Below are 13,001 nucleotides of genomic sequence, written 5' to 3'. Positions count from 1 at the left end.
GGTATTTTAAGAAGGTAGGGAGTATGGACCAATAATAATCCGCAGTTGTCTTCTCTCATGGGGGACCAGGATTCTCTTTAGAGCTAACAGAACCAGCCACTGTTCCAATTCTCTTGGAACATATTTTGTCATACATTTACAGCTCCCTATGCTCAAGAGAATGGTACATCTGTCTGATGGAGACGCCTGGCTGCATTCTTTCCCAGATATTAATATAGGTGGCACTTTAGTAGCATAACCAATGACATGAAGAACCTGATTTGGAGAGGAACAGATGGCAGCATCTTTCTTGGGCTAATTTTAGGATCCTGAAATAGTCCCTTTCTCACACAAAACCATCAGTGGAACCAAATTAAGACAGCCATGTCACACGGAAAAGGGAGAAAGGAAAAATGTGGTCTAGTGTGAGGCAAAGACAAGGAACCAGAGACTTCAGTGCTTCCCCTGTATCCGAGTCCTTCCACAGAACATGAGGGCTACTTCAACCTCTTTTCACCACAATGGATGCTGAATACCAACCTAAGGCCATCTAAGAAGAAATGAGCCGGCAAATCTCATTTCTAGGCATACGCATTGAGTGATCAAGGTTGCATCACGTGATAGCCACATTCAGATTTATAAGAACGTGTAGGATCTAGGTTCTAGGTCCCTTACTCAGCAGATAAGAAAGCTGAGGCTAAGTGACCATCCTACTTGATGAGACAAAAGCAGATTGAATTTCAAAGCCTCAGATTTCTAGTCCAATGTTTTGTCTGCTGAAAAGACCTTTCTTCCAAATGATACCCGAAATATCAGGTAGGGATGATGGGAGGCGGAGGAAGAGACCCCAACCAGAAATGATGCCTGAGGTGCAGGATGGTCATCCAGGCATTTAGAACAACTGAGAAGAAGAGTACTTTAAAAAAAAAAAAAAAGTACCTACCTGTTTTCCATCCAGAGTGTAGAGTTTTTTGACAACCCCGGTCTCCAGCTTGATGGCTTCAGTGATGTCAGTGAGGACTTGCTCAAAAGAGTGGGCTGTCTTCTTGTTCAGAAGCACACGCACAGCCTTCCGAGGCTTCACCCCGCTGCGAATGATGGTCACCAGTTTGGGGCGCACAAAGTCCTTGTTCTCTCTGGCCTGGGCACTGTTGCTACTAGCCAGGGATTGGGGGGCTTTCATATTGGCGGATGTCTTCACATTGACAGACCAGTTGGGATTGACATTCTTGGTGTACTCCACCTTTTTAAAGAAGTTGTCTGAGGAGCAAACATAGCTTTCCCCTAAGGGAAGAAATAAGTGGTGATTAGTTCCACAGCCGATATGTGGACCATTCTAACCAAACTAATGCACATTGACCTTGGAGTAGTGCTTTTGGAGATAACGGTGATAATAGCCAACTGTAGGCACAATTTCTTACTGGGCTCTCTCTCTAAAACTTGGATCATTCAAATTCAAGAGCTGAAAAATCCTATAAAGCTAAGGGTTTTAAGGACAATGAACCCATACATCTAAGTATAATCTAACAAGCAGGGTTGTCTCGCTTGATACGGTTCTATTGCAATTGAAATGTTTATGTTCATTTCTAGTATGTTTGTTTCCATCCAGAGTGTAGAGTTTGATACGATTTTATTGCATTTGAAATGTTTATGTTAATTTCTAGGATGTTTGTTGATATTCAGGGGCATTACTGGAGTGTTTTTAACATGTTTCTATTTCTTAATGTTCCTGTCCTATTTCTGGACTCATAGCCACATTCCATGGTTATATTATAAACCAGGGAGAACTTTCAAAATTAATAGTTTATCCCAAGTTAAAGTGACCCAAGTATCCTTGTACATTGGGCATATAGTACATACCTGCCAAGAAGCCAGATTGTCCTTTGCACAGGGTATGTGGCTAAGCAGTGGAATATTGAAATGTGAAATGTATGTGTGTGGTGAATATATATATATATATATATGTGTGTATATATATATATATATATATATATATATACAATTGTGTCCTCTACTGCTCATCTCCACATCAAAGTGGAGAAACTGCCTGAATAACAACATGCGCGTGCTCGTGCGCGCGCGCGCACACACACACACACACCCCGTTGCTTGTGTTTGCAAATCTAGCTGTTGCTTGAGAAATACTTTCCCCTGTTTCTACCACCCACCCCTCATCTTTCCATCTTCCCCAATGCTACACACTCCATCTGTGTGTTCAAGGCTCTCTTCACCAGGACTCACCCTTGGCTGCCACAAGTAAGGAGGTGAAGATGTAAGAATATGTTATACAGCTAGATTTATGGATTGGAGGAATCTAGTGTACTTTTCACATTTATCTTGGGCTACAGGAAATGACTAATACAGCGGAAGGAACACCGGGGCCGGAGGCAAGGCAGTGGCGGGGAGTAGACACCTGGGACTAGAAGCTGGAGAAAAGAGGAAGAGAGGTAGGCTCAGCCTGGAGGAGAGAGTATTGGAAAAGGTTGAATTTGTTGAGTAAAACACATTAGCCTGAAGGTATATAGAAGTTCATCCAGAGGTCAAGCTGCAGAAAACTAGTGTGAGTTAATCAGGCTTAACTCATCAGTAACAATTCTAAATAAATAAGTTGGTCAACCCTAGCCAGTGCAAAGAAAGCATTACACACAATTACGGACTGATGGCTCTTCTTCCTTTGGTCTCAGCGGGAGAACCATGCAGGGACATTCAGAAACACCGGGCTGATAATTCCCTCCTTTTGCAAATATTGATTGCTTTGCTGCAGCGCCAAATCCTTTAAGTCATGTTAATTAATAAATTTTTCAGTTAGTGATGAGAGAAGATTCAGTCAGATTCTCTAGGGCACCTTTGAGGACATTTATGTGTGTTTGTGAAGGGGAAGGGTGAGTGGCTTCCAACACTGCTCTGAGTCCAAGAGGCCATTGGTGTTTTGTCTTGTCAGGGGGCCAGGGGGAGGTTTGTAGGTGAACGTAGGCGTCCTCTCCCACGTGGTGCACATACGCACACCCAGGATGGAGTAGTCAAAGAACTCAGTCGAAAGAAACCCTAAACTCTCTCGCTCCCTTGCTGGCAAATCCAACCTAACCCAAGGGATTAGAGGCTAGGGTCTTTAATTTGGGACTTTAAGGGGTGAAGGAGCCCGCTCAATTCCCCCATCTACTCACAGCCAATATCCCCCCACACCCTTCGAGATGGCCCGTTGCCTTAGCACTCCACCAGATTCACGGGTACCTTCCAAGAGGTTAGTGCCTTTAAGTCAGATGTTTTCCATAACTTGTCAAGTACTTTAAAACTCTGACAACTGGTGGTGTAGAAATGTGTGAGGCTATATATTTATGATTTCACTCATCTACAGTCTCCTCTGGAGAGTCAGCTGTGTAGCCCTATTAGGACTCTGGACTTATTTTGCTCCCATGTCTTAAACCTCTTAAGCCTCTGAACTATGAGTATGATTAACAACCCCCAGATGAAAATGAACATGATGGCAGACAGCTATAGTATCATATGGCACCAAGAACTTTCCAGAGGGCCCAGCTCTCAGCCAAATCTATGTTGAGCACCTTCCAACAGTACATTTTAGTCTCTCCACTCTCTCCTTTTGGCCTCAACATGGAGTAATGGAAAAAGAGCAGCTGATGTGATGTCAGTCAGAATAGGGTCTCCAATACTTCCTAGATGTGTGCCCTTGAGCAAGTTACCTAACCTCCCCCAGCTTCAGTAACTTGTCTGCAAAGTAGGAATGATAATAACAATACCTACCTCGTAAGGTTGTGGTGAGGCACAAATGAGATGATGGATAGAAACTGCTGAGCCCAGAGCCTAGTGCATGGGAAACACTTGAGAAACTCTAGCTATGGTTATCATTAAGGCCCTCATCTGAAAGAATAGAGAGAGAACAAGAAAGAAAGAGGAAAGAAGCAAGGAGGAAGAAAGAGCTGAGGGGAAGGAGATGAAAAGAGGAGGAGTAAAAGCCCAAGGAAAGAAAAAAGAAAGAAGCAGCAGCAGCCATCTTGGAACTGAGCTATAATCATGTATATAACATGACCACTACCCAGGTCTCATGCCTCGAACATAACAATTTCCTACTGGATAAGAGGAAGTATCCAGTTGCTGAAAAAGTCACATGTAGGACTCCATGGTTAACACCCAGCGAAGCCACGTGGTGCCACTGATGATGCATGCTGAGGGCAGGATCCTTTTAAGACTTTATACTTTTTAGTGCAGTTCTAGGTTCACAGCAAAATTGAGGGGCAGGTACCGAGATTTCTCCCACAACTCTTGTCCCCACACATGCATAGCCTCCCCTGTAATCAAACATCCCTGACCAGAGGGCAGGATATTTACAGTGGTCAAGGGCAGCAATTTGGGAAGTCAGACCCTGAATCCCAGTCCCAATCAGGCCTTTGGGAGCTGTGGGACCTCAGCAAATCATTTAATCTCAAAGTCTCAGCTTTTCCATCTATAAATTGAAGGTATTACACTAGGTGACATCTCAGTTCCTTCCAGACCTAAAGATCTACGAGAAGGAATTTTCTTCTCTTTTCCATCCCCAAAAGACTGGAGGAGGTAACGTTATGAGGGTCATTAAACTTTAAAGAAATAGGCGCCCACTACCGAGGACTCTCCACTTGTACCACTGGAAAGACATCAAACGTGCTGCTGCGTCTCTAGACCAAGGCTTCCTTGTTCTCATTTTGCAAACATCTGCAACGTCTGCTGCCAGAGCTGGGTGCTTCCTGCCCGTCCAGCTGCCTGGCACTTGGAGCTGGATGAGGTGTATTGCACCTTTACACAGCTGGGTTCCAATCCTGCCACAGCTTGCAGGGGCCATTTCCCACCCATTGGGAGCCTAGAAAGAAAGCCAGAGCCAGGCAAGGTGACAATTTGCTGGAACTGACGATCTGTTTCAGGGGGAAAGAGGGTAAGGAAATGAAGTCATGGAAGCACAGCTGAAAGGGCAGGAAGGGAACAGGATATGGGCTCAAGATGATCTAATGTCGGGGCGCCCGGGTGGCTCAGCCGGTTAAGCGTCCGACTTCCGCTCAGGTCATGATCTTGTGGTTTCTGAGTTCAAGCTCCGCATCGGGTTCTGTGCTAACAGCACAGAGCCTGGAGCCTGCTTCGGATTCTGTGTCTTCCTCTGTCTCTGCCCCTCCCCTTCTCTCTCTCTCTCTCTCTCTCTCAAAAATAATAAACATTAAAAAACATTTTTTTAAAGATGATCTAATGTCCACCTCCCTTCATTTTCAGGATGGCTCCATTTTCAAAAACATGAAATACACTCATATTTTCTCAGTGTGAAAACACTTCTGCCTGGGCTTTCTCCCCTTTTCCAGAACTTCCTCATTCAAGAAGGAAAATATTAAATGATACTGCATTGTATTATCCTATCTATTAATGAGGTACCTGTCCCCCAGGTGTCTTTAAATCCTTCTCTTTGGCAATGTGCTTGCTTTAGGAGCTAGAGGATAAGTTAGTGAGAAGGTGGTTCCATCTCATCTCATCTCATCTCATCTCATCTCATCTCAAATGAGTTATGGCAAAGGGTCTGGATCATAACTGATGTCACTGTTCAACTCAGATTTTCCAGCAAGACGGTCCCAATTGTCAATATTCTGTCCCATGCTCCACGTAATAATGCTCAGAATAATACCCCGAAGATTGATCTGGGTACTCACAAGGAAGTGAGGAAGGAACTGGGCAGGAAGGGAAGGAGAATGATTTTGCAATGAAAGACTAAGCAAGACAAAAGGAAGAGTCACATTCATTGACCCACTGGGAATATGACTAACACATAATACGACCACAGCCTACATGGCTTCACTAAGACTCCTTGTGTACCCAAAGAGCTGTGGAAAAGCTGAGATAAATAACCTGATTTGGGTCCAAAATGTCACCCTTGCGACTTTCAGCATCTAGCAGCAAACAGTAGACTAGAGGCATTAGACAAGGAGTGTAACAGGCCAGAGTGATTATTAACCAATACCAATTGTTTTTTATTTCATTTTATTTTTTTCTAAATATTTAACAAAGTGGCCATTTGGAAACCGTATGTTCCATGCTCCATTATTCCTTTAAGGTCTACAAAGGAAAAAAACAAAACCAAACCAAACCAAGGACTTCTTCACTCCTAGGAACTCCCATCACTGTAGTTAGCTGAAAGGGACCATCAGGATCACCTAATCCAGTATTTCTCAAGTTTAAAAGATCACCTGGGGAGATTTGTTAAAAACATAGAGTCTGCAGCCCTAGCCCTGGGGATTCTGATTCAATAGATCTGGGGTATGACCCAGGAATTGATATTTTCCTGAATCTCTGAAAGAATCTGAAAGGCAGCCAGGTTTGGGAGGCACTGGCCATCCCACGGGGTCTGGAATCCCACTGACCCCCTCAGTAGTGTCATCATCATTGCTTTATTTTTTTACATCATTAACAATAATACCTTGTAGCTATAGCTTTACCTCGTCGATGCGTTTCCATAGCTATTATCTAATTATATCCTCACAACCACCCTGATAGGTAAAGAAGGCAGGTGTTACTAGTCTCACACAAATGTTACAATAGATACACAAGATGTGGTTCATACATACAATGGAGTATTATTCCTCAATAAGAGGGACAAAAGTGTTGATACATGATATAACATGAATAAACCTTAAAAACACTTTTCTAAGGGAAATAAGCCAGTCACAAAAGATCATATGGTATATGATTCAGTTTATATAATAAGCAAATCTATGGAGACAAAGAGTAGGTAAGTTGTTGCCTAGGACTGGAGAGAGTGAGGGAAATGGACAATGACAGCTAACTGGTACAGGGTTTCCGTTTGGGGTGACGAGAGTTATCTAAAATTAGATTATGATGATGGCTGCATCACTTGGTAAATTTTCTAAAAATCATTGAATTGTAGGGGTGCCTGGGTGGCTCAGTTGGTTGAGCGTCTGACTCTTGATTGATCTCATGGGTCATGGGTTCAAGCCCTGCATTGGGCTCTGGAATGACAGTGTGGAGCCTGCTTGGGATTCTCTCTCTCCCTCTCTCTCTATCTCTCTTTCTGTCTCTCAAAAATAAATAAACTTAAAAATTATTTTTTAAAAATTTTAAAATTAAAAAAATCATTGAATTGTACACCTAAATGGGTGATTTTTACATTGTGTAAATTATACCTTAAAATGGCATTTTTCTTCAAAAATGCTGTTTTACAAAGGAGAACATTATTTACCATGACGATAAGTTATGTAGCTAACCAGCTATAAACTAGGACAACTCAACAGTCATAGCTACCCTTTATTCCTGTATATCAGGAATAATAGTAAACGCTTCATACCCGTTTTCTTATTTAATCCTCAAAGCAGCTATTCCCACTTTACAGATGAAAAACTGAGGCTCAGGGAGTCTACATGGTTTCCCCAAGGTCACACCAGCTAGCAGGTGGCAGATCTTGGATTGGAAACAAATCTGATTCCAAAGACTCCTTTTCCTGCAATAACCTTCTGCCTCTAAGACTAGAACCTGCTGCCTCTGATTCTTCATCAGGGATCTTTCCAAACTTTTTCAGCGTGAAGTCTCTTGGGGAACAGTGTGCATGAATATTCTTAATCTTTCATTCAACCTCTTCCAATGGAGAACAAAGTGAGGGGCTTCTGCCCTCCATTCCTAGAAGAGTAGTTCTAAAGGGCAAAACAGGAGAGAAAAAAACCTTCTTCTTCTTTATCTTCCTCATCCCCAGTGCCCTTTCCCATCTGGCTCTGCAGCAGTGGGAAAGCTGGCCACATTTCTCAATATTATCTTAGAGATACCCCAGAATTTCCTTGACTGAATGAGCAGTACTAAGGACTGGGAGGTCACTGCAGCTTGTGGATGAAGATGATACATGAATAAATGCGAGTGAGACTTCTTTACATTCTGTATAACCCAGGAAGCACTACCAATGCACCCAGGGGAAGAGTCCAATCTAGCAGGACTCAAAAGGGTCAGGAGAAAGGGTGCAGTCTTCAAAATTACATTTATTATCTATTTCGAACTGAGATTATCACAAAACATACACATACACATACACACACACACACACACACACATCTAGGGAAAAAAATCAATATCAAGGGCTTGTCCTTGAGCAAGATATGTTAAAAATGGATCTGGGGAGGGGGGAAATCTGTGCATGACACTTCTCTTAGATCAGACACAAGAACATTCTAATTCCTACTCGAAATACAATGTCCCTTGGTTCAGAATTCTGCCTTAGCATCTGTCATGGCCTTTAACAAATCACAACTAGTGGCAATGAGGACATACTGGGTGATTCAAGGTGCTTTGTTTGTGAAAATTATGACGGAGGCACCCCTCAGATTCGACTGACACATGGGTTTTACAGTGACAAAAGATGCACACCCTATCAATTACTCTGTTGGACAGCTCCCTCAACCTCGGGCCAAGTCCTTCTAGTTTGCCCTGTCTCTCCTTTAAGATACGTGCTAGGATAGTCAATCCTTGCATGTTCAGAAAAAGTCTCAGATTGACCTCCGCCTGGTCATCCGGCACACGATCAAATAATCTGAGCCTTCTTAGCATTGTTTTTCAAAGTCAGTTATGTGGAAAAACCTCAGACTTGAACCATGAGACCCAGAGCCAGTAGCCGTATGGACACTGTCTCTTATCAGCAACTGGCCCCAAGTCACTTGACCTGGCCTGAGAAACAGCAGCGACTTGCGAGAACATGGTCTTGTGCAAGGGAAGCCCTCATGCTCCTTTGTCTAAGAACACAAGAAAGCTAGAAGCAGTGAAGCAGAGGCGGGGCACTCCCACACCAAGTCATTTAATGCGCTGTTTCTCATTCCTTGTTGGCTGCTTCATAATCTGGCTTCCCTAGAGATCTGCCTGCTCTAAACTCACCTTTCCTCAGGGAATGGAAGGGGTGAGGAGGTGGGGCTAGAGGGGTGGAGGAAAGGGTTTGGGGAGGGCCATTTGCATGATCACCGTCCCTCGAAGCTGTCCTTTAAAGCACCGTGTCAGGTTAAACGGATTCCATGTTATAGCGATTTAAAAGTGGGGATAGGGAGGCATCCACCATATAATTGACTTGATAACGTACAGTATTAAGCACGTGTCCCAAGATCAATCTTCTACATAACCACAGAGAAAGGCATCGTGGATGAGCAAGGTTTTGGTAAGAGCTGAGATGTCCCTGCTTTTTGAGAGTGTACCAGGTTTTTTGGGTTTTCAGCAACATAGTCATAAAATCCGATTGTAGAACCAAACTCTAGAGAGGATTTAAAGGGACTTAGGTACAGTGAGTCAGTTCCTATTCTAATAGGAATAGTCTTTATTAAAATACCAGACATACCTACAGCTTTCTTTGGTATTTCTCTCAATGACCTCAGCCTTAGGGACACACCCTGAAGTGGGCTTTTTAGAAGCAACAGCTGAGCAGTGACCACTTACCTAAAAGGATAATCCTTTATGAATATGTCCAGGAAGTCCTGCTTTTAGGACGCCTACTTCCATGCGCAGCAATTCACAGTCTCTCAGCAGCTCAAAGGATATTTGGATACCTTTCTGTTAACCCAACCAAAGTTCCTTCTTCATTTTACAGCCCTAAGGAGTTCATGGTCTGCCTCAGTAATGCTACTTAGAATTGACTATGAACAAGATCCAGAGTAAATGACACAATTCAGATTTTCCTTTGTACCCTGACAGATGAGCACAATGCATTATCACTGCCATCCACGCTCCAACACCAGCAGAGACTAAAGGCCATGAAGAGCAATGGCTAATGGTCTGTCGATGCCTATAGGATCAGAGAGTCTCGGCATCGACCTGGTGCTCTGACAAACATAATTCCTAATTTTTTTTTTCCCATGAACTCCAAGAAATGTAACCATAGCCAACGATGCCACCTCCCACCAAGAGCCACCACCCTTGAAATTACCTTCCTCCAGTTCATCCATGCTTCCGATTTTCCTGGATCCATCAATGGTGTAAATGTAACGCACTCCCTGAGGCAGGTTGATGTTGTCAGACAGAGATCGAGTCAGGTCAGCCAGCAAGGCGTCAAAGCTGCGAAAACGGTCAGAGGACACAGCGTACACAATCCCCTTGAAGTAGCGGTCCCCATTGCGGTAGAAACGTACCTTCTTGGCTTTCTTCTCGTTGCTCAGTGCCTGCAAGGTTCTGGTTCGGTAGAAGCTACAATGGGCGCTGTGAGTGGGGCTGGGCAGCCCATTCATCCGTGAGCCTCGCATGTTCCTGGATGTCTTGTCTCTTTCGTCAAAATGTCCAAAATCAAGTTCCATATTTTGGTGGAACCTCAGAGACCTGAGTGTTGGACAAAGGGGGTGAGGGGAGGCAAAGAAAGAGGGGCAGGGCGGGGGAAAAAAAAAAGAAAAGAATTCAAATATTAGCCAGATCCAGTTCTGCAATCTGCTGCTTGTGAAAAGAACTGCTTGAAAAAAGCCTGTGACCCATCTGCTGCTTGCCCCTGACCTGCAGGAATATTGATCTTAATAGAGAAGAAGGAGGGGCTGAGGGGGTGCTGGCGATGGTGGGGGGTTGGGGTGGGAGATGGGGAAGGAGGCACTTTGGGCACTGTTCCAAAACAGGAGAGGGAGGGATTTTGAAATCGCTTAAAATCCTGGGACTTATTGACAGTGGCTCCTATCAAATTGTAACTTCGGGCTAAATACATTAAAACTGGCATCTGTTTCCTCACACATGCCCACATGACTAACAGTTGTAAATGAATCCATAGCCTGACAAGATCCCCTTAAAGAGAATAGAAGGCGCTAGCTGAGGTTAGCATCTCCAGTTTGGGAAGCAATCTTTGTGCCTCAGTCAAATGACTACAACGGGGAATGTTTTAATTTTATTCCCAACCCTCTTTCCTACCCTAATGTGTGCATCCCCTCCCCCCAGAATAAACCAGGATTCTCCTTTAAAGGGACAGCCTCCAGGGAGTAGCTACTGTCTTTGTGCTATTCATCAAACCCTTTCCCCACCAAGCTGGTGCAGCTATCCGACATTCATAAGAAATAAGCTGAAAAAAAGGATTAGAAAAATCAGTTATTTAACAAGTTATCAGCTCTGCTTCCCCCCGCCCCCTCTGGCACCATTTGGTCACAAAATCCTTTTCTTTCTTTCCTTTTTTTTTTTTTTTTGTTTCTTAATATGTGCACGATCCCTCCCCAACGATGCAGCCCCACCTCTTAATGGAATAATTTAATTGTTGAAAGATTCCCAAATGAGTCCCTGAAAAGCATATGGGACCTTCAGAAACAAGCACACCTTTCATTGTTCTGTATTTCTACCCTGACTGAAGGGGCATTTTGCCCTCACAGCGGGCAATTCACCCCAAACTTGTCTATTGCCCAGGTGCATTAGCTGAGGCAAAAGATGGTCATCTGTCAGATTTATTTTTTCCCTTTCTGCTGAACCAGAGAGAGAGAGAAAGAAAGAAAGAAAGAAAGAAAGAGAAAGAAAGAAATGAGGAAAGGAAAGGAAAAGGAAGAAAGGAAGAAAGAAAGAAAGAGAAAGAAAGAAATGAGGAAAGGAAAAGGAAGAAAGAAAGAAAGAAAGAAAGAAGAAAAGGAAAGGAAGGGAAAAGAAAGGAAAGAGAAAAAAGAAGAAAGAAAGAAAAAAGAGAGAGAGAAAGAAAGAAAGAAAGAAAGAAAAAGAAAGAAAGAAAGAAAGAAATGAAATCATGAAACCAAACACAACAGAAGCCTCAAGCGCTAGCAAAGGTAGTGACCATAGCCTATGAACCAAACTATTAACATGCATCTCACAGATGGGGATAAAAGGACTCACAAAGCAAGCAGGGCTCAGCTGCTACACACTGCCACATCGAGAAATTTGCAAGGGACCAGGAGGACAGGAGATAAAGGAGGACGGGTGTCTAGTAGGTTTGCCAGGCTCGGTCCCCCTTTTCTTCCAATGTCACCATGACCTGTGCTGAGCTCAGCATTGTCTCTGTCAGACAACCTGCAGTGGTAAGAGACCCCACCTCCTCAATACAAGTAGCAAGCATTTCCCCAGGCATGCGAGTAACACTTGGCTTTGCTTTAGGATCAGGGGTGGTATTACTCTAAACTATTATTCATCACAGTGAAAACAAAGGAACATCAAACTCACTTTTCCAAAGGAAAATCCCAGGTAGAGGCTTAGGAAAAAATCCGATAGGATAAGGCAAAATAAAAAAAAAAAATTCAGAGAAGGAGAAGGAGAGAAAGAGAAAGAGCTAGAGCAAGCGCTTTGCCTTGTGCTTTTCCCGTTTGACATCTGTTACATTCTGCCTGAAAATCACTGGAAAGCCCCACTCACCGGTTTTCTGCTGGTTGGGTGGAGATGCTGAGAGAAAGAAAACCAATCTCTCTATGCCTTTGTTGTCTGAGCTCCAAGCAAGAAATTCCTGCCAGGGTGGATAGATGCCTTCTAGGTCCTAGTGCCTTGTCCAGCTTCTCCCCTATAACTCAGGCTTAGTGAATCCCCCCCAACTCCTATGATTAATTACATGCTTTTTTTTCAATTCACAGGCTGCATTAACAGCTCGGAAGGTTTCATTTATAACCAACAGGAAATTGCAGGGTAGCAAAAAGATCGCACAGGCAAATGCAGAATGTTCTAATGAGCAATGTGCTAGCCCTCCCCACCCCCTACCCCCTGCTTTTTTTTTTAAAAAGGAACTGGCGATTTCACTTGGCCAAAACCTTAGCCTATTCTGCCTGGGGACCAGGCTCAGAGAGTCCAACCAGGCTTCTTAGAAATTGTAGCTCTCTCCCTTTCACCTTCTTGAGACAAAACACTCTTGAAGGCATCTTAGTTCACGCACCCAACACCTGGTTGTTTTTGAAATAAGGTCAGTGGAATACACTATGAGGGAGTATGAAAAGCATAAGACAAAGGCCAGTACTTCCAGAACTTCATGGGGGATGGAGGAAAAGGATCCCAAAGACCTTATAGCTTGCTGTAGTAATCTAGCTAATGGAATCTGGGGCATTTGCCTTTGAGAGTTTGAGAGTTCAAGTCCA

At 43.6% G+C, this 13,001-nt stretch overlaps 1 protein-coding gene across 3 annotated transcripts in view; it reads right to left on the bottom strand.

Annotated features, from left to right (window-relative positions):
- Positions 1-12,445, bottom strand: part of DCX (doublecortin) — a 107,676-nt gene extending 95,231 nt beyond the window's left edge. For 2 of the 3 annotated variants that reach the window (XM_081794096.1, XM_081794098.1), the window contains exons 1-3: positions 12,295-12,445; positions 9,908-10,293; positions 923-1,263 (exon numbers count right to left, since the gene is read on the bottom strand). In XM_081794096.1, coding sequence (XP_081650222.1) covers positions 923-1,263; positions 9,908-10,271 — 705 coding nt within the window. In that variant the 5' untranslated portion in view covers positions 10,272-10,293; positions 12,295-12,445. Of the gene's footprint in view, positions 1-922; positions 1,264-9,907; positions 10,294-12,105; positions 12,261-12,294 lie in introns of those variants that run through there. The other variant, XM_081794097.1, reaches the window with a different exon arrangement.
- Positions 12,446-13,001: the final 556 nt, after the last annotated feature.

The sequence above is a fragment of the Panthera onca genome, chromosome X (assembly GCF_046562875.1).
Source record: "Panthera onca isolate mPanOnc1 chromosome X, mPanOnc1 haplotype 2, whole genome shotgun sequence".
NCBI classification, from domain to species: Eukaryota; Metazoa; Chordata; class Mammalia; order Carnivora; family Felidae; genus Panthera; species Panthera onca.
The sequence above is the reverse complement of the archived record's forward strand: the minus strand, read 5'-3'. Positions and strand labels throughout refer to the sequence as shown.